This window comes from Plasmodium knowlesi, assembly GCF_000006355.2.
Source record: "Plasmodium knowlesi strain H genome assembly, chromosome: 10".
Lineage (NCBI taxonomy): Eukaryota > Apicomplexa > Aconoidasida > Haemosporida > Plasmodiidae > Plasmodium > Plasmodium knowlesi.
Window position 1 is genome coordinate 492,578 of NC_011911.2, and position 19,653 is coordinate 512,230.

The 19,653-nt window shown below is 36.8% G+C and overlaps 5 protein-coding genes across 5 annotated transcripts; 2 read left to right on the plus strand and 3 right to left on the minus strand.

Annotated features, from left to right (window-relative positions):
* Positions 1–3,141: 3,141 nt before the first annotated feature.
* Positions 3,142–5,296, plus strand: PKNH_1010600 (18S rRNA (guanine-N(7))-methyltransferase, putative; the record flags this gene model as incomplete). Its single annotated transcript, XM_002259552.1, has 10 exons — positions 3,142–3,177; positions 3,361–3,465; positions 3,597–3,705; positions 3,825–3,887; positions 4,057–4,096; positions 4,215–4,329; positions 4,505–4,623; positions 4,735–4,833; positions 5,023–5,101; positions 5,237–5,296. The coding sequence occupies 10 exons, from the start codon at positions 3,142–3,144 to the stop codon at positions 5,294–5,296; spliced, it is 825 nt and encodes a 274-aa protein (XP_002259588.1).
* Positions 5,297–5,768: 472 nt separating this feature from the next.
* Positions 5,769–6,686, minus strand: PKNH_1010700 (transcription initiation factor TFIID subunit 10, putative; the record flags this gene model as incomplete). The annotated part of the gene is made up of 4 exons (XM_002259553.1): positions 5,769–5,867; positions 6,071–6,160; positions 6,306–6,413; positions 6,618–6,686. 4 exons carry the CDS (start codon positions 6,684–6,686, stop codon positions 5,769–5,771), a joined length of 366 nt encoding a protein of 121 aa, XP_002259589.1.
* Positions 6,687–8,540: 1,854 nt separating this feature from the next.
* Positions 8,541–10,595, plus strand: PKNH_1010800 (conserved Plasmodium protein, unknown function; the record flags this gene model as incomplete). The annotated part of the gene is made up of 1 exon (XM_002259554.1): positions 8,541–10,595. One exon carries the CDS (start codon positions 8,541–8,543, stop codon positions 10,593–10,595), a length of 2,055 nt encoding a protein of 684 aa, XP_002259590.1.
* A 480-nt stretch (positions 10,596–11,075) lies between these two features.
* Positions 11,076–12,382, minus strand: PKNH_1010900 (conserved Plasmodium protein, unknown function; the record flags this gene model as incomplete). Its single annotated transcript, XM_039114098.1, has 4 exons — positions 11,076–11,138; positions 11,563–11,676; positions 11,959–12,021; positions 12,302–12,382. The coding sequence occupies 4 exons, from the start codon at positions 12,380–12,382 to the stop codon at positions 11,076–11,078; spliced, it is 321 nt and encodes a 106-aa protein (XP_038969718.1).
* A 997-nt stretch (positions 12,383–13,379) lies between these two features.
* PKNH_1011000 (conserved Plasmodium protein, unknown function) lies at positions 13,380–19,227 on the minus strand (the record flags this gene model as incomplete). The annotated part of the gene is made up of 6 exons (XM_039114099.1): positions 13,380–13,406; positions 13,877–14,051; positions 14,199–14,309; positions 14,710–14,870; positions 15,130–19,107; positions 19,219–19,227. 6 exons carry the CDS (start codon positions 19,225–19,227, stop codon positions 13,380–13,382), a joined length of 4,461 nt encoding a protein of 1,486 aa, XP_038969719.1.
* Positions 19,228–19,653: the final 426 nt, after the last annotated feature.

Below are 19,653 nucleotides of genomic sequence, written 5' to 3' on the forward strand. Positions count from 1 at the left end.
AAAAAAAAAAAAAAAAAAAAAAAAACAAGGAAAAAGAGAAGCAAACAAACAAATAAAGAAACAAACGGTTTACCCGCCCAGATATGTAGTGCGGTGACGGAAAAACAAAAAAATTATCCTAGAATAATTCGCATGTCTATCTTCAGAGGTCGCCTCCCCTGTCTAAAGTACCTACATGTAAATTTGTACGAACATACGTGCGCGCTTCCGGGTATGGATGATAAGCCCTCAAAGGCGAAGAAATGGTTAAGCAATGTGAGTAACGGAATAGTGGCCTTTACCTACATGGATGAATTACCACACGTGGACAAAAAGACGCGCAATTCTACCTGTCTCGATGCTGCTCCACACAGGTAATTTATTCTGAAAAAAAAAAAAAAAAAATGAGTAAAAAAAATAAAATAAAAATATATTACTTCTGACCACTTTGACGAAAGAGGCACCAAATTTTGAAGAACGTGAAGCCAACGAAAATCTGCTAAAACTGGAGAGGTGTCTAATTGTATTCACATTTGCATCCTCCTGCATGTCTTTTCGCTTTCTTCTTATTTTTACCTTTTCCTGAATTTTCATGGCTTCCATGGGCCATTCAAATCACTTAAAAATACCTTTCACAAATATAGGGTGGCATAGTGAACTAGGAACATGTTCTTCAAAAGGAATAGTTTAAGTAATGAATATGAAAAAAAGGGTAGCTATGAAATGTTTTGATATTACCAATTTATAGAACAAAGAAAAAAAAAAAAAAGAACTCAGATAAAAAGGTATACTTCATAATTTTGTATACACAAATACGTATGATGTTACTGCATACTGTTGGAAAATTTGTACTAAGCTGATCAGAGGGCACACATGCGTGCACTGGTATGTATACATTCACAAGTACACATTACGCATGAACACCACAAGGAGTCTTTTGAACACAAGTTGAGAAAAAGCGGAAAGATTAAAACGCGTGTGCACGGGTGGCACAGACGAAGTTTAAAAAAAAGAAAAGAAAAATACATACATATGTATATATACATATATGTATGTGTATATATGACCAAGTTAAAAAAAATTGAAAAGAACGGAAAGTACAGTGAAACACTACGTATGGGCCGCCAATTTCTGCACAATTCATGCGATGAAGTGGCAAAGAGGGGGGAAAAAGAACTCGGATATTCGCATTTCTAAATATTGTAAGTGGTAATAAGCTAACTACGCATGGCGAAGCACTGCTAAGCATTACTGTTTGTGAAAATGGACAAATGGGCTGGAAGAATAATAATAAAAAAAAAAAAAAACATATTCACAAACACGTATTATGGAAAAATAATTCCACAGGAATAATATTCTTTTTATCACATAGCTGAAAACGTATGGCAAAAGAAATGCGCTCTTCATTTCCACTCATTCGATTAATTTCCACTTTTTGTATACATGCGTAAACTATATATTTTTTTTTTTGAATTGCGCCCTACTGTAAAATTTTCACACTTAGCAGAAGTGATCAAGTAAAAATAAAAGATCCAAGAGCAGGCAAAACGAAAAATGGAGTAGCAAATTTATAATGCCAATTTTGTATCTTTTCCCTTTTTTTGCAAAAGAATGCAGAATGGCGAACTTTTCCTTCTGAAATGAGAGCATACATGCGTACACTCATTTGCATGCGTTCGAAGAAAGTAATGTGATGCGACTATAAAGAATAGGGAACGTATAACGAAAGCGCAGGAGGAAAGAGACGTGTATGTCCCCATTGTGCATTTATATATGGTGAATGCGTCTCATTCTTTTTTTCAACTTTCCCCCGCTTTTTGCGGCCATACCCTTTCGAAATTTTATCTTTGCACTGGTCAACCATGATGATATTTGCTTTTTCTGAGGTACGTCAAAATGAAGGCGAATTATATATATATATATATATACCATTGTCTATAAGAGGAAAATTCTCGTGTTTCCATTTGTTTGTCCTTTTTTTTTTTTTTTTGGCACATTTTGTGGCTCGAAAATGTAAGTGTCTAATGTCCACCGTTTGTTCGCCGCTTGTTCCCTGTTGTGCCATATTTTTTAAGGGTAAAGGAAGAACAGCGATAAAAATATCCCAACATCCTTTGGTGGTTTTGCCACTATATGTGGTGTTTCCAAACCGCCACCATTTTACTTTTTCACGCTTGGCAACAAAATGGGGTTATTTAAAAAAAACATATATAATATATATATATATATATAATATATAATTCGCCATACATAATCCGTCAAATAATTCTCTAAATAATGCAAAAAATAAGGTGTTAAACAACCTGCTGAATAACCAGCTAAACCAGATCAAATTATAACTGCTACACCTTTGTAGGCAATTCGCGGAAATTATAAAAAAACGGGGAAAAAATAAATGGCAACGACGAACGCGGCAAAAAATATAGCATATGAAAAAATTATAATTATGAAAACGCGCTGAACATGAACGAATAAAACATGTAAAACGCTTTCATTTAGAAACCACAAAATGAACCATTTTAATATTTTGGAGAAAGTAAATTTTAGTTGCATTTTTTTTTTTTTAATTAATCCCTCCCGCCACACGTAAATCAAAAGGATAGAGCAAACGCATATTTCCAATAACAGTAAATTTTGACATCCCCTTGGAAACTGTTTTTCCCTGTTTCAATTTTTTTTTTTTTTTTTTTTGGTAAAATTTTCTCCAATTTTATATGTTATAAAATTATACCCCAGAAATTACGAATGGACGACTTCAGCATATGAACGTATTATTGTAGCTAAGACTACGTAAAATTTGTATCATCCGAACTTGTGCGTGTTTGTATGTCGCTTCATTCTGTCCCTGTGCTGAAGGAATTCTGTTAAAAGAATTAAGATTGTTTTTCTACCACTTTTTTAGGTGTAACGGATGCCACGTATATATTGAAGAACATATTAATTCATTTAAATTGGCATGCCAAATAAACATATGTACGAACCGTAGGGATAGAGAAACATAAGAAAGAGTTTAATGTTTGAGGAGCACCTACTGATCCTCTTGTGAAGTACATATTGACCCATTTTTCTGTTGCAACAGAGAACCTTTTAAATTTTTAATTCAAATTTGAAAAAAACTAAAAAGATTCTCTAAATGAACGTACTTAAAATAACCTAGAGGAGATGGTTAGGCCAGAGTATTCCTCCCCCCCTGATATTGTAATTACCAAAAATAGTGGAAAAAAAGGCATAACGATTGTCCATCACGATAGATACAATAGTAGACGCCAACTTCTATATTTCTGTGTCTCCCTATTAGTATAAACATATGCCATAGTATACTCGGCACAAGCACCATTTCACATATATACACACACAAATACAAAACCACCCCTCTTACAGTTTTATAACGAAGATGAAGCCAAAAAATACGTTCGCAATTCCAGAATCAGGGACATACAATCCCAAATGACTGAGCGAGCTTTGGAATTGCTGGTACTCCCGGAGGTAAGTCAAAATGTGTCATCACCCAATTTAGAATATTCGCCACTTCGATTGAGACAGGGGAAGAATTTTTCCACACATTCTCTACTTTTTGCATTAACCTTCTTGCTGTTATTTCTTTTTCTCCTGTATAGAGCCCCTGCTTACTGCTAGACATTGGATGCGGATCAGGCATAAGTGGAATGACCCTGAACGAATTCGACCACTTTTGGATAGGAATTGACATCAGCATTCATATGATAAGTACGTGAAACTTTTGTTTCCCCCATCATTTTGATGTATGCCCCAATTTATGAATTCATACCTCTTCGGATATACATATAAAAAACTATATTTAATATTTTCCTTCTTCCTCCTTTCAGAAGCCGGATTGCAGAATGAAGCCCACCACGGAGGGGATATGATTTTAGCCGACATGGGAAAACGTAATTTTCACCATTTGCCCATATATAAAAGAAAAAGAAAATTGCACGTTGGAATTTTTACATCAATGAGATGAACACAAAAATACATATTCCATTAAACGTCTTCTTGCTTCCCTAAACGATTTTTTCATGTTTCATCGCTTTGCTATTTTTACCCCGACCTTCTCAGTGATGAGGTTCCAGTCTTGTGTTTTCGACGGAGTAGTCAGGTAGCCAAGTCGTTTTTTTTAATCCTGATTCGTTCAATGCTTATTTTTCACATCGTAGAGCATTTATCTATACATCCTTGTTTGTTTTTTTTTTGTTTTTTTTCCCTTCCTATTTCAGCATATCTGCCCTTCAGTGGTTATGCAACTGGGACAAGAAGGATGAAAGTCCCAAAGTCAGAATTAGCGCATTCTTTAAGTGGCTATATAACTGTATGAAACGGGGAGCCAGAGCGGTAAGCGTCAATTCGGAGTGCACGTGGCGCACACTTGCGAGCTTCTTTAGGGGACCAAAAGGCGTCTATTACGCAGTGCAGATATAAACGCATTCCCGTTTAGTATTTAAGTCACGAACGGGTGTACTTATATGTGTGCATTTATCACCCCTTCGTGATTACCACCCTTTTGCAGGTATTTCAATTTTACCCCGATTCAGCAGAACAAATTGAAACCCTCACGAGCTTCGCCATGAAAGCTGGTTTCGGGGGTGGTGTTGTGGTGGATTTTCCCAATTCTGCAAAGTCGAAAAAGTAATAAAATTAAACTTCCATGGAAGGATAAAAATATACATATTTATTTATTTTTACATTTCTTCGCATTCCTTATTGCTTCCCAAATGTCCTTTCATTTTTCTTCCTTAGATATTACCTCTGTTTATGGATAGGGACCGCCGTAGTTTCGCATCTTCCGGAACCCTTGGAGGACGAAGAACATACTGATACTGCAAGCACAAACAGGAGGTAAAAATACCGAAAGGACAAACTAGCTGTGTGCACATATGAAGTGGGGCTGTGCGTTCGAACCAGGTGTTTGCATGCGCCCCTCAATCTTTTTTTTTTTTTTTTTTTACATCAATTATATCACCAAAATTGTACAAGCATTAAGATAACCTGTTTTACACGCGCAACGTTCCCCCCACCACAACGCAGACATAATAAGAAAACAAAAAAACAAATAAAAAAAAACAAGGAATGGATTTTGAAGAAAAAGAACCAGAGAAGAATGAAGGTAAGCGATCGGATAAGGTGCTCTTCCCAATTTCCAATTAAGCAGCCAACGTACATACCATTCTTACACCCCCATGTGGATGATTGTCAATTCGTTTTTTTTTTTTTTTTTTTTTTTTTCCACACACCTTTTTAGGGACTGGACGTGAAGAGGGACAGTAAATACACAGGAAGGAAAAGGAAAGGGAAGTTTTAAGCATATATTGTCCTCGATTTGTTCTTACGTTACACGTACTATTTTTTGTGTATCTCTTTTTATTTTATTTTTTTTTTTTACATTTGAATTTTTAATTTTTCTCAAAAAATTTGCTTTATTTTTTGCCCAATATTTGTGTGCAACATATTTGCTGATACCGTTTTACACGCAATAAGCGTTAATAAAAAATTAATTGTTAAGGCTGGACTTAAAAAAAAAAATTGTAAAATAATTCCCCCCCCCAAAAAAAAAGGGGAAAAAATAGGAAAAAAATAGGCAAAACTGAAATATACCTTTCGGCAAGTTGAAAAGACGCTGTAATGCGGGAATGAAATTTTCACAATTTTGGATTAATTTAAACGAATACTTAAAAAAAATTAAAAAGAACAACGCGCTAAGTGTCCATGTACGTTGGAAAAAAAAAAAAATAATAATAAAAGCGCACAGCTCTACTTCTCTTTCTTTTCCTCTATTATTTAAGCAGATTGAAATTCTTTACTATTTCTTCACTTTGGTAGTTTTGATCAAACTCTTTTAAGGTTTCGATCAGTTTTTCACAGTTCAGCTCCTTCTGTAGCATAGGGGTTAGGGAAATAGGGGCAGACATATATGGGTTATGTTATGCATACATTTATGGTGTGCGATGTGTGGTGGGTGAAAATAATTCCTCTTCTGTTCATTCACACATTTAGTAAAGAAAAAGGATCCATCGTATGTTCTATATTTCGCACCATCATTATGTATGTTTATATGTATGTGCGTACGTATTGGTACCTTAAGTTCTCCCCTGCTCTCCTTATCCTTCTGGTTGTCATTACCATGGGGTGTTTCGCTGGGAAGAACGACCGTTGACTCATCTATTAGCTACAAGGGAAGGAACCATAAATAGGTAATTTCATTCAAGCAGGTTAATATTCTCCTTGTTAAGAAAGAGAACTTTTCTTTTTCACGTTCCTTTGCAAGAGAATCTTGCGTTCACATTAGTTCGCACGACTTTCCTTTTCATTACTTTGTCTATCGATTTATGCAAAATCAGTGAAATGAATCTGAGGCAAGACTTTTCCGTTACTTTACATCCACTGTACGAAAGGTAGTAGTCAATCAATTCATCGCTGAACTGGTTATGGGTAAAAGCGGGGGGCAGAAAAAAAAATGATCAGCATGGTCCGTACTATACGCGTGCGAATATAACATACGTAATTAGTGCGCACTCGCATTGCGCAGATAAAATTTGTTCATTCACGTGTGCACATGCTGAGCTAGAACATTTGAAAACTTTCCAATGGAAAAAATCAGCAAAATAACACATAGTATACTTTACCGTTGGTCTATTTTTCAGCAGTAGTTTCAACAACTGTTCATCCTTGTCGTTTACGAAGTTGTCATCCATCGTGGCAGCCTCGCCTAGTCAGCAACTTCAATAATTTGGTTTCCACGCATGAACATAAGAACACGAATATTAATAACAGTGATGTTTTATTTCCCCTTTTTCCTTTAAACGTATTACCAGGGAGAAAGAAGAAAAAAATAACGCCTAAATCTTGGCACAGCTTTGCCTTCTTCCCAACTAAAGCAGCCACATGGAATGTCACAAGTATGCAAGGAGGTAATTTCAAAACCATGAAAATATGCGATTATTCATTATGCATGCCTTCAACATAGGTCAGGAAGAAGCAAGCCTTCCGAAAAAAAAAAAAATAAATAAATAAAATATATTTCAGCCACATTTTAGCTTCGTAAATCCACCGCGCGGATGTCACGACTCAATGAAGAAACTATAAAGCGTATTTTTGCATGCATTTAACGTTCCTGTGTTCGTGCGTTTGGCCTATGCGTTTCAGTTTGCCTTTTCCCGGCGTTCCTCAAAAGAGTTACGGTGACATTCCTTTCGTACTACATTCGACAGGAACCTAGTCGTGAACAAGCAAGCATTACCTGGTGCAACTTATTAGTAATCCCTCCCATTTTCTTCTTCCTTTTTTTTTTGGTGTCATTTTCTGCGGTTTTATCTCATCCACCCTTTAAGTGACTTTTTTTTTTTTTTTTTTTTTAATTAGCCAACTTGTGAATTAGCTGCTCTTTTTCTTTCCTCTTTCTTTTTCTAAACGCGAATTACACATAAAATGTAAAGAAATCAAGCTCAAAGTGAGGAATTAAGGAGTTTAACCTATTTTCCCCTCTGCAGAAAGAGCGGAACACTGGAAATTAAAGCAGAACCGTGGAACACGGACAGATTGAAACCCTTGTTAAAAATTTCCCTCCATTCAAATGTTTTCATTCACCTGAAAATTCCTTTGTTTCCCAATTTCGGAATTTTTTTCCATTTGTATTTAATAGTTCCTTTTTATAACATTTTTTTTTTTTTTTTTTTCTTTGGTGAAAAGATCGATAGCGCAGGGAACACACTTGGCACTGTGTGCTGCACAGTCATTTGACACAGAATAATATTTATTTTCTTTTTTTCCCCTCTCCATTCGTTCTTATTGGATTCTTCTTCACAGTATAGCAACTTTACGTAATTTATAAGGAGTGCACATGCATTGGCGCATTACACACTTTAGAAAAAAAAAAAAAAAAAAAAGTTAAATCAATTATACATATGACAGTCTACTCGGTTAAAAAAAAAAGGAAATTAAAATAGAACAAATTAAAACGAAAAAAAAAAAAAAAAAAAAAAAAAAAAGGAATATACACATAACATGTAAACAATATAAATTCATCCGATAACTATTTTTCAACTTATTTAAGCTTCCTAAATTCCTTCTTCCTCTGCACCCATGGAAAAGAATCACTAATTAAAGTATTAGGGGGGAATGAAACAAAAATTTCCGTTCATTATTACGCACCAAAAACGTAATCATTATTATGTTTTTTTTTTTTTTTTTTTTTTCGTCATAATAAATGAAAAAGAAAGAATTCCCTGCCCACACATTCTGCACTAATAGCACCACAAATTAACAACGTTCACGTAGCAAAAAAAAAAAAAAAAAAATTAAACAAAACTTCTTGTTAACAATTGTGCTGTCTAAATAAGTAAAATAGTAGTAATAGTAGATAGCGAAAAAGGGGGACAAATTTTTTTGCGACATCAGGTAAGTCACCTTTTACCGGCAAATAGGTGCGGAAGTGTTCGCCGCGCTGTAGAGTAAACAAAAGGCCCCAAAGGGCAGTAACTGTAAAAAGCGCTTCTCATAGCGCACTGAGTGGCTCACTACATAGCCAGCTCCGTAGCAACTATCTCAAAATGCCAAATGTGAACACCAATAAGCCTGGGGCCAGCCCCGATTGGGCACTGGCCCTGTCCCATGGTGCCAAGAACCATGTAGGGGAATATGTACAAAATAGTGGCAACACAAAAAATCCCCTTAACTGTGGTAGTAATAGCCAAAGAGGAAGTTTTCACAACAAGGCTGCGCAAAACAGCTGCAGCGATAGCACTAGGAGTAGCAACCCTAATAATGAAGTATCCTCCCTCGATTTGTCGACGTCAAATAATGCAGAGAAGGATGCTCTTCCTAAAAATCACAACAATGATGACACGTACGAATTGTACCAGTTAAACGTAAAAAGTAGTAGCCAAGACCCGTCAGCGGAAAAGTCGAAGTTGAGTGTAGCTAGCTATATACAACAGTATGATGAATCTTACGAAGAAAGAACAAAATTCAACAAAAAAAAAAGCAGCTTTTATGATAATAATGGGGTACCAGATAGTTATCCCTTTCTCCATACCTATAATATTAGTCATACGGACAATGCGAATAGTAATTATGACAACGCGCTACATCAACAGAACAATTCCAGTGGTGGAGCCACGCCCCAGAAGAATAACACGCAACATGATAGCATGTGCGATCAGGGCGCTGCAGCGAGGACAAAAGACAATGAAGGGGAGTCAATCAGGAGACCGGATAATTTGGAAAACTTTCGCTTGGGTAGAAAGGGAACGTCAAAGTGGGGTATCGAAAATAAGGACCACCAAAACGGGGTAAGAAACGATGTAGAAAGCAATTCTCCAAACAGCCTTCCTAATGAACAGAGCAGTGCCACTTATACCTGTCTAGGACCAAACGAGGTTTCCCCCAAGGAACATACCCAAAATAACGGCGATGGAAACAGGCTCAGCATGCACAAGCACGATGTAGACAAACTGTATCAAAATTTCTGCTTCAATCGAGAGAAAGCAATGAGTCATACAAAGATATTCGATTATGCCGGATGTGAAGAGGAGAAACTTACCAAGCCGAAAAATAAGACGAGTACCTTTGTCCCAAAGTATAAGAACTTATCAGCAAAAGAAATCCATTTTAACAGCCTCGCAGGGAATGATAACATAACAATTTTAGCTGCGAATAAAATGAAATTAGATCTTTCTAAATTATCCGAAAAAAACGAACATGCGTTACCAGATGTATATCCATTTCATCTTTCCAGTGATACAAAAAATGAAGAAGAAAAAAAAAGAGCACATAAACCTTACTTGGAAAAGTTATACCCTACAAATTTTAACTATATAAATACTTATAAAAACAATAATGCTAATATTTCCCTAGAGGAAAGAAGAAGTTATATGAATTCCAGTCATATCTTTGATTGCTATGATAATAAAATGGAAGAACCCTATCAGAAGGAGAGTGAAAACACAAGGGAAGTTGTCACGAATCGAATTAGCAGAGATGTAAAAAATGTGGACAACGAAAAGGAGGAGAAAAGGAAAGTGAACCCTCTATATAGTGATTTATTTGGAAGGAAAACACCAGATATTAACCAGAATGCCCCATGTGAAAAAATCATGCCAACTACATTAAATTGTAATTGGATGTATTGTCCCATCGACACCAGGAAGTATTCGGAACAATCCTTTAATTCCTCCGACTATTTACAATCATGTGAAAAGGGAAACTTTAACAGAAAATCTTATTTTGGTAAAGAAGTATATGATGATGAAAGGAAGAAAATCCTTCAAGAAGCATTACAGAAGGGTTCCAGGGCTTTGTTCAAAGTACATATGCAATCCATTTTACAGGATGGTGCTAAGTACAATTTGGAAGACTGCAATCATGTACAGGCAACTTACCTAATTCTCCATAACATAAAAGATTGCGTGTCAGATGAGGAGATAAAGGATGCTGTGAGGAAAAGCGGCGCGTTTGTAGTTACGTATGAACCGGAGTATGATTTCCTATGTAATAGACGCAAAAGCAACGCCAAGTTGTGCATTAGACATGCTAACGGGAAAGAGGGCTTAAATTTATTAACGAATTTGTTGGCTCAACTGGACATTACGGTTCATTTCATGTGACTTTGTGCCTTTGCTTTTTTCATGGAGAGAAAACCCTCCCGGATGCACTTCCACCAGGGTGTACTTATAAACACGCCCCTTGTTACTGCAATCGAATCAATGGTCCTTTTCCTCGTTTTTGTGAAAAATCGAGTAGTAGGAAATTCATTTATTGTTAATTATAAAGTTAATGCTAGGCGAGAAGGGGGCCTAAAACTGGGCACGCAAATTAGCATAAAATTATGGGCCAATTGGAAACGATGATAAAATTAAAACTCATCCCCCAGTTTTCTTTTAGCTCATTTTTTTAAAGCAATGCAATTGAAAAAAAAAAAAAAAAAAAAAAACATTTAATTATACACCACGGAGGGGAATATTAACAAAAAGACAACCAGGGAGCAACCGAGTGGCAGCTAAGTGGAAGTAATATAACAAAGTACACACGAAACTTTGACCGAAAAAAAAAATAAAATGAAATGATCTAAATTAGACAAATTAAGGTCACCCTCTTGTGAATTTTCCTTTTTTTGGTTTGTGAAAGATCTTCCTCGGTTTGCCCTTAACCTGAAAAACAGAAAGGGGGGAATGTAAGAAAAAAATAAGCGAACAAATTGTAATAAAGGCAAAACGACCTGTTTACATGGTTAAGCCAATACACCGCATACACATGTGCGCGAAAGTAGAGACATGCGACATATAGACACAAGTGCAATGGTTTGATCGATGAATCTTCTACGCGCGTAACAGGGCGAAACGAAATAAAAGGCTTTAGTTTTAGTGGTGAAACAAATTGCCATTTTGCACACACATAATGTATGTTTTTGTGTAAGCAATGTTTGCAATGAACGGAAGAATTTGCGAAGAAATACGTTCAAATATTTATTTGTTTGGATGGCAAAGAATGTTAAACTGTGTGCACATTTAAAAAAAAAAAAGAAGCAAAGGGTCGATTTTTGTTTAACACATTTCTTTCTATGTATTGCTTTACCTTTCGCTTCTTTCTTTTTTTTTTAAATTTTTTACGTTTTCGTATAATTTTTTCTTCTACATGGTCTTCTTTTTTTGATGAATAATCATCTTCATTTAAGGACATTTTTTGGAACTGTTTAAAAATTGGGGGGGGGGGGGAAATAGGAGTAAAATTTGTAGTAGCATTTTAAAAGGCTCAGGTATGTTCGGCGAACTGCCTGAGTTCGCAGTGGCTCAGGGAGACTCGCGCTTTTGCATGAAGACGGGTGTTGTTTCGTAAATGTGTTGTACATAACGGTGTGGTTATAATTATGGATGTATTGTAGTTGTGCAGATGTTTGAAGTGCGGATTGCTCATATGTTCTCACGCTGATGCGTCATTGCTGCGCATAAGTGGAAGATCTCAGATTTTTACATTTAATAAGTTTTCTTCAAATGCCTTATCGAAGAAGTTGGCTTCTTTATTAATTAAACGCCACTAATGGGAAAAACAAGGAGGGGGAAAAATAAATGTTTTTAGGTGGGAGCTCGAATAATTTTATTGCCTTCTTTGTTTTCTTTTTTTTTTTTATTTAAATGGCAAAATAAGATGATATTCATGATTTGGGTGTATGAATAACTTTTAAATCAAAAAATTAAACGAAAAGACTTGGAAATATGTTGCAAAAGGATAATCACATGCAATGCTCGAGTTTTTATTAATAATACAATTGTATTAAATTTCCTGACATGTCTTTTCTGTTTTATTGAAGTATTACTTTTAAGGAGGGTTTGTTTTTTAATTGTGTGTTGACAACCTGGTGAAGATTCTTTGTATTTTTGTTGTTATTTTTACCCATTTGTTTGATTTATACAAAATAAAGTACATTCCCTTTTCTTTTTTTTTTTTTTTTTTTCTCTTTTCTCTTCTATTTTTATCAAAACGAGGTGATGAAAAAAAAAAAAAAAAAAAAAAAAAAAAAAGGAGAGGAAAGGAAAGGAAAAGAAAACAGCTAGTCTTTTATTTTGTTAAAAATGGGAAAATAATAAGCATGCTCATTTGAAAGGTGTATTTTCTCCTGGTGTGTATTACCTCATTTGTACATGCTAAAATTGACAGTACAAATGTAGGACTTAATTTTGTTTCATTGTTTATAGGAAAAATGTTCTTTTCTTTTTTATTTATTAAAAATGGGTAAGGGGAGCTGCTTCTCCCTTTTGCATTTTTATAAGGGGAAAAAAAGGATTCTATATATTGGCGTCGTATGTACGTATGTATGTGCAACGTGTACTGTGGGGCGGGGGTGGTGTAGGCCGAAGGGGCAAGGCATAAAAAAAAGGGGTGGGCAGAAAATTCGAGGATTTTCAATTTAAAACTTTGTACACGTGCAGGCATGTATGCATGTTCGTATGTGGACAAAGTCACGCAGCTGGAGGTAAAAATTAAGGCCGAATTTCACTTCAGAATGGCGAGCGAAATGATTGGCCTTACATAACTTGGCAATCTCTCCACATAGCGTGCTCGCGCTTCGATGACACTTCAATTTCGTTTAATTTCTTAAAATGAAGCAAATTGAAGTTAATTGAAGTCAAAATTATATACATCGAATTGGCTCGCATAAAGCTGAAATAGAGTGAATAAAATTAAATAAAAACAAATTAATACAACGGAATGGAATTAAGCAATATTTAAGTAAAATCAAGTAAAATTAAACTGTAAAAAAAAAAAAAAAAAAACGAGCGGGAATTTTTCACTTCAGCACTTGCATGCTCTTCAATTTTAATTTTCGCTCCTTGCATGTTTTTAAAAAGCGCGTTTTTTTTTTTTTTTTTTTTTTTTTTAATTTACCCGTATCATCACTGAGCTACTTCGAATTTTTTAATCTTCAAAAGAAGAACATATGCATATGTACGTGTGAATTGCGAGCGTGTATATTTGGAAAGTAGCATGGTTTGTACGTAAATATTCGTACATGCGTATGCATATATATGCTAAAGCGCGCGGAAATATGCGCACGCAAGGTGCCTGTGGCAGACGCGGTGTGACGGGGCCTTTTCCATGCGCGCACATGAAACATGCCTATATGCATGCTTACTGCATGCGCATACCCGTGGGGAAAATAACACGAATGTGTGCTATGCGCACACATATATCTACCCCGCATAGGTACTCTGCATATGTACCATCCATATGCACTCCGCACACATGCGCGACGATTCTACAATGTGATGTGCCCCATGCGGGGCCAAATTTAGTCAAACCATTTCTTATACCCATACATGTTCATGTAAATACGAGTCAGCGCACACATAACCCTTTCTTGCGCAGATAGGTACCATTAGGCAGAACTTACCATTTCTTTTTTTTTTAAAACGTCCTGATTTAGGAGCTTTATGTCTTGCTTCAACATTTCCACCGTGGACAAGCTTCTTTTATTCTTTAATTTGTACGCATCATTTATTTGATTCATTTTGAGTAGCATCTTCTTGTAGGACACTTCCTTCGCCTTTTTTTCCTGCAACGCGTTTCTACGCGAAAAAAAAAAAAAAAAGAAAAAAAAAGAGAGAGAGAAAAAAAAAACATGAATAAGGAAGGAAAGAAGGGTATCAATCTTGTGCGCGCGTGAACACCTTAGGAGTAACTAATCTGAGAAAAGGAGAAACCTTTGTTTTTACTTAAGTTCGTTTATGTAGCATTCTTTGTCGCTAATGAGGGCTTGATATTTGCTGGATTCCTTCTGGTAGAAATTCTCCTTCAACTTGTAGTTGTTTCTCATTTCGTTAAAGCTGAAGGGAAATGTGGAATGGAAAAAGCAGTTCGTTCATTTTATGAATTCAAAAGGTTGCATATGCGGGAGAATATGGATTTTTCTTTTATCCTTCTAAATGACGTTTTCTATTCTGGGTAGTGTGGTTCACTCCACAGGGGGTTATATAAAAAAAAAAAAAAGGCACGAAGAGAAGACACATATTTTGTCCCCAACTCTTCCTCGATTGTGCTTTTTAGGGGTGAACACGTGAATGAAATCTGACCCCCCCCGTTAGACAACTGTTACATAAGAAGGTCGATGAGAACCTCCCCATCTGACCCAATTATGTTTACTAGGTGGGATGCAAACAAGAGTGAGGAAATAGAGGTGCATAGTTGCACTTCCTTTAAAGCATATACATATGCTCATGTACTTACAAATTGTGCAAGAGGCCCCCTATGAATTCATTTTTTTTAAGGATACTTTTGTTGTATTCCTCCTTTATTTTGCTTATTTCCTTGTATAATGTGATGAGCTCGCTGCTGATGACACTTTTCATCGTCTTGTGAGCGTTTAATTCAGCCCCCTCTGAATTGGACTGCAAAGAAAAGGAGGGGATGCATACATGGGGGTACGCACCTATGTACACACACGCATACGTTGGCCATTTATATATGCACACATGGGAAAACATCCCGATCGTCTATTTTAAAGGTGAGTATATCTGTTCCGATTTTTTACTCATATTTTCAAATGGAAGAAGGAATGATGTGTTATGTATTTTTCGTCCTTCCATCCATCGAATGAAGCCAAATCTGCACTTTCCCCAAGATAAGCGCGGCTTTTTCGGTCCATACCTTATTCTCCTCGGACACGGGGCCTGAAAATCCTACGGGCTGCTTCAAAGAATCCATGGCCATGTTACCCGAATCACCCGACAGGGAAGGAGAATCTGTTCGCCCATTTATCCCTCCCGCTACATCACCTGTATTGCAAAGAGAATTCTCCATTTTTGAATTATCCCCCGAGCTGTTTCCCCCTTGTGTAGCATCTCCGTTCCAGTTGGCTTTACCTTGTTGCCTTTCCAGTTGGGTCCTTAATGAAGTAATTTCTTCGTCTCTACTTTTTAGCAATAGTTTACACTTAGCGATTTCATCCAAACAGTTGTTTAGGTTGCTTTTTATTGCGTCTAGGTTATCACCTGTTGAGGGGGAATCTTCACACGGGTTGGAAATACTGTCGTTCATATTTTTCCCCTGTGAACTATTGTTACCTTCCAAATATGTGCTATCCCCTTTTTGTAGCGATTCCTTTATTTCATCTTCGTCCTGGAGTTGTTTGATGTTCTTATTATCACTTTCATGTTGATCTGTTTTGAGGTGACCCATTTGATCATTTTCGACTATTTCCTTAGAGTCATTTCCGAAAGGTGCTTGTTCGAAATGTTTCTTTGTATTTTCGCCCCAATTATTCTTTTCTTCTGCGTTACAAGAAAGGGAGTTGGTCCTCTTTGTGCAGACGTTTGGTTGTCCTTCCCGCTGTGTACCCTCTCCTTCTTGTTGCATGCCTAATAGGTGTAATTCTTTTCTTTTTAATTCCTCTTCCCATATATGCAGTGCCTCCGTTTTGTTGGAAATGCCATCCCTTAAGATGCTAAGTTCGTTCATCTGCTTAGCGATTTGTTCCTTTTCCTCATTGAGCTTTTCTTCCCTACTTAAAAGGCTCTTTTCCCTTTCCACAATTTCATTCTTCATCATTAGAATTTCTTTATGATTTATCGCAAGTTCATCATTTTGTGAGGTCTCACTTATTGGCGACAAGTTGCTCTCCCTCTTAGAGGCATCTTTGAGAGAAAATTTCGAGTTTCCTAAATAAGACAAAACGTTGCTTCGTTTTGCGTTCTCCTGAATGTTCATATCGATCCGGCTTGTTTGCTTTTCCACAATTCTTGTTCGTGATTTCTCTAAAGTGAGAGTGCCATACTTATCGGTGGTAATCCCTCCAGTGGTTGTATAAATAGGGTTATCATATTGCATATAGGATTCGTTGATCTCTTCGTTTTCTCTTTTGTTGGAATCGTTGCCACTTTCATGTTGCTCATTTGGATCATCATTTTGTATGGAATGCTCCGTCTCGTTAGACTTCATTTGGGTGCTTGCCCTCTTCAACTGATTACATCTCTCCTCCAAAGTGATCCCGTCGTCTTTTATTTGATTTATTCCTTCTCTTCCCATTAATGTGCACATTCTCTGTATGGTGCTTTGTTTCTCGTTCAGTAGCAAATCTGTGTCCTTAATTTCTTTCTGCTTCTGGTGCAGTGTGTTATCGGCCTCCTCCACGAGTTTCTGTTTTTCGTTCAACAACTTGTTCAGCTCGTCCAGCTCCCTCTTTTTTTCCTTTATCAAATCATTCTGTTCATCTACCTCCCTTTTGGTGTTATCTAGCATTGATTTCTCTTCCTCCAGTTCTTTTCTCCTGCGATTTAGTATATCCTGTTCTTCTTCCAATTGTTTGTTTTGCTTATTCATCTCCTCTTTTGCAAGTTCGATCTCCTTTTTTTTAATTTCCATATCATCCTTATCTTTCTCAATTTCTTTTCTCTTAATTTCCATGTCGTGTACATCGTTCTCTATTTGCCTTTTGCTATTTTCGTTCATTTCTTTCATCCTGGTGAGCCTCACATTTTCATCGACGATCTTCTTGGATGAGTCCTCCAGTTTTTTTTCCTCCAATTTGATAAATGACTGACTCTGATAAAATTTCTTAAAAAAATTATCTTCTTCATCTGCGATACTTTTGGACATATTGACTTCCTTCGTGATGTCTTGTTCTCTCTTCTTCTTCAACAGATCATATTTTTGTTTCAATTCATCATACTGCAACTCTAATTTTATGTTTTTTTCCTTTTCACTTTTTACAATTCCTTTTAGATAGTCGACGGCATCGTCGTGGTCGCTTGCATTTTGGATGATGCTTGCGTTTTTTACTTTAAGTAGAAGGTCGTTTCCTATGGTGTCCATTTTACCCAGGTCGCTCCTGCCACCTTCTATATGTTGCAGGCTGTTCAGGTGCAATATGCTCTGCATGTCGCCGTGAACCTGATATTCGCCGGGTAAGCCACTGCCGGTGGGCACCACCCCATTGTTATACGAGGCCAGAGCAGAATAGAGACTCTTCCTTTTGTTGGCAGATTCGTGCATGTCCATGATGCGCTTGTACATATCCTGCGGATTCAAATCGTTCGCATCTCTGTTGGGGCTATACACACTTCTCCTCTCCCCCGACGGCAAGTACCTATTGATAAAATTGTAAAACTCGTTCTTAATATTTTCCAAGCATCTCTGCCTAACCTCCGACTCGATGCTGAAAAAAAACTTCTTTGTATAATCATCCACCATGATAAATTCATTTAATAAATTAAAGAGATCGTGAAAAATTATTCTGTAAAAATTTTCCTGCTTTATTGCGTTGCGTTTTACATTTTCAATAATATTTCTATACGATGAGTCTAGCAAGCTCGCTATATAATCATTCTTGTTTTTTAGTATTTCCCTAACGTTCTGTATGTTCAGATGTAACTTAAAAACTATATCCTTAATGTTCAGCAAAAAGTTGTTTTTCACTTGGTCACTCCTTGTGCTTAATGTTTGGTACGTCATAGTTTTTCTGCCTATGTCAATGCATGGATTAAAGATTTCTACATCTTCAAATGCTTTCATATTTTTGCTTCTGTCTTTATTTCTATTTTCACTAGTTTCTCTTTCATACATGTTAGGGTAGTAGTCTTTCTTTTCCCTTTTCTCATAGTTTATATCTGCTCTGTAATTCCTGTCTATTGGTTCACTGCTCTCCTTCCTGTTTTTCGCTGCCACGAATTTTTGAGTCGAGAATTCCCTCTTCCCCCTTTGAATGTTTTTTTTCCTCTTTTCCTCACAGTAACTGTCACTCAAAGTTGTGGAGTGCCGTTTGGCGCATTTTGTTTTCTTCCTCTTGGTGGGTTTGATTTCTTCTTTCCGCTTTCTTCTTCCACTGCGTTTTTTCTTCCGTGCTGATTTGTTGTAGCCTTTCGAGCGGTCCTCGGGTTGGCTTCCGCACCGACGTTCACTATCTGATTCTGTTCCATCATCGCTTCGGTTATCACTTTGGGTATCACTTTGATCATCACTTTGATCATCACTCTGGTAATCACTCTCGTCATCACTCTCGCCATCACTTTGACCATCGCTGTCGCTCCCGTCTTCATATTCTTCTTCCCCTTCACTCCTCCCTTCGTTCTTTTTGTCCCTCCGGACGACGATTCTCTTCGAATATCCATTGTCGTAAATAATTTTTATGTTCTTATTTTTATACTTGGTCTGTACTTCATTAATATTTATATCCACCTTCTTGTTATTTTGCGCGCTATTCACACTATCTTCACTATCGGAGTGGTAACTTCCACATGTGAGGCTTCTCCTATGTTTGTTCTTGCTCTTCTTCGAATCATTTTTTTTTTCCCTTTTTGAGTTTTTCCTTCTCATGCGATTGTCTTTTTCTGATTCTTCTGAACTTTTATTTCTTGTTAATTTGTACAGTTTGTCAGCCAATTTTATGTTATTTACGATGTCTTTTTTATAATTGGGGATAAGTACTGATAAGCTTCGTCTTTTATTGTTTTTTTTCTTTGCATTTTTGTACTTGTTTTTATTTGTGTTGTTCTTGCTGTTATTTTCTTCATCCGAGTGTAGCTTAACAACATAATGTAATTCTTTGTTTCCGATTTTACCTGCCCCGTTTTGCTCTCTCCTGCCTTCTTTTTTTTTGGAACTTTTGGAATTCTCCTTCGTGCGCTTTCTCTGAACATGTGGAAAGAAAAATAAAATAAAAATATTCACCACATGAGGAGTGCTGCACTTTTATCATAGAACAGCTTGAACGGGACATCTCCGTTCGAATGATACTTTTACCGTGCTCATTTTTCCATAAGGAGAAGTCTCTACCAACAGGGATAAAATAACGCCCCTTGTGAATGCAACAAAAGAACTAATTCAAGGCGGCACATGGAAGGTGACGTTGACAAAATGTGTGCCTTTTCACTGAAAAACCCTTCGCACCATACACTGTGCTTTTCTTTGCGTTTTCCTTTTTCAGCGACCTTTTTTTTATGTGCCTTCCAGTTTGCCTTCCAGTTTGCCTTCCAGTTTGCCTTCCAGTTTGCATTCCAGTTTGCCTTCCAGTTTGCCTTCCAGTTTGCCTTCCAGTTTGCATTCCAGTTTGCCTTCCAGTTTGCATTCCAGTTTGCCTTCCAGTTTGCCTTTCAGTTGGCATTCCAGTTTGCCTTCCGGTTTGCATTCCAGTTTGCCTTCCAGGGCGTGGAAAAATGGCGGCCCCAATGGAACAAA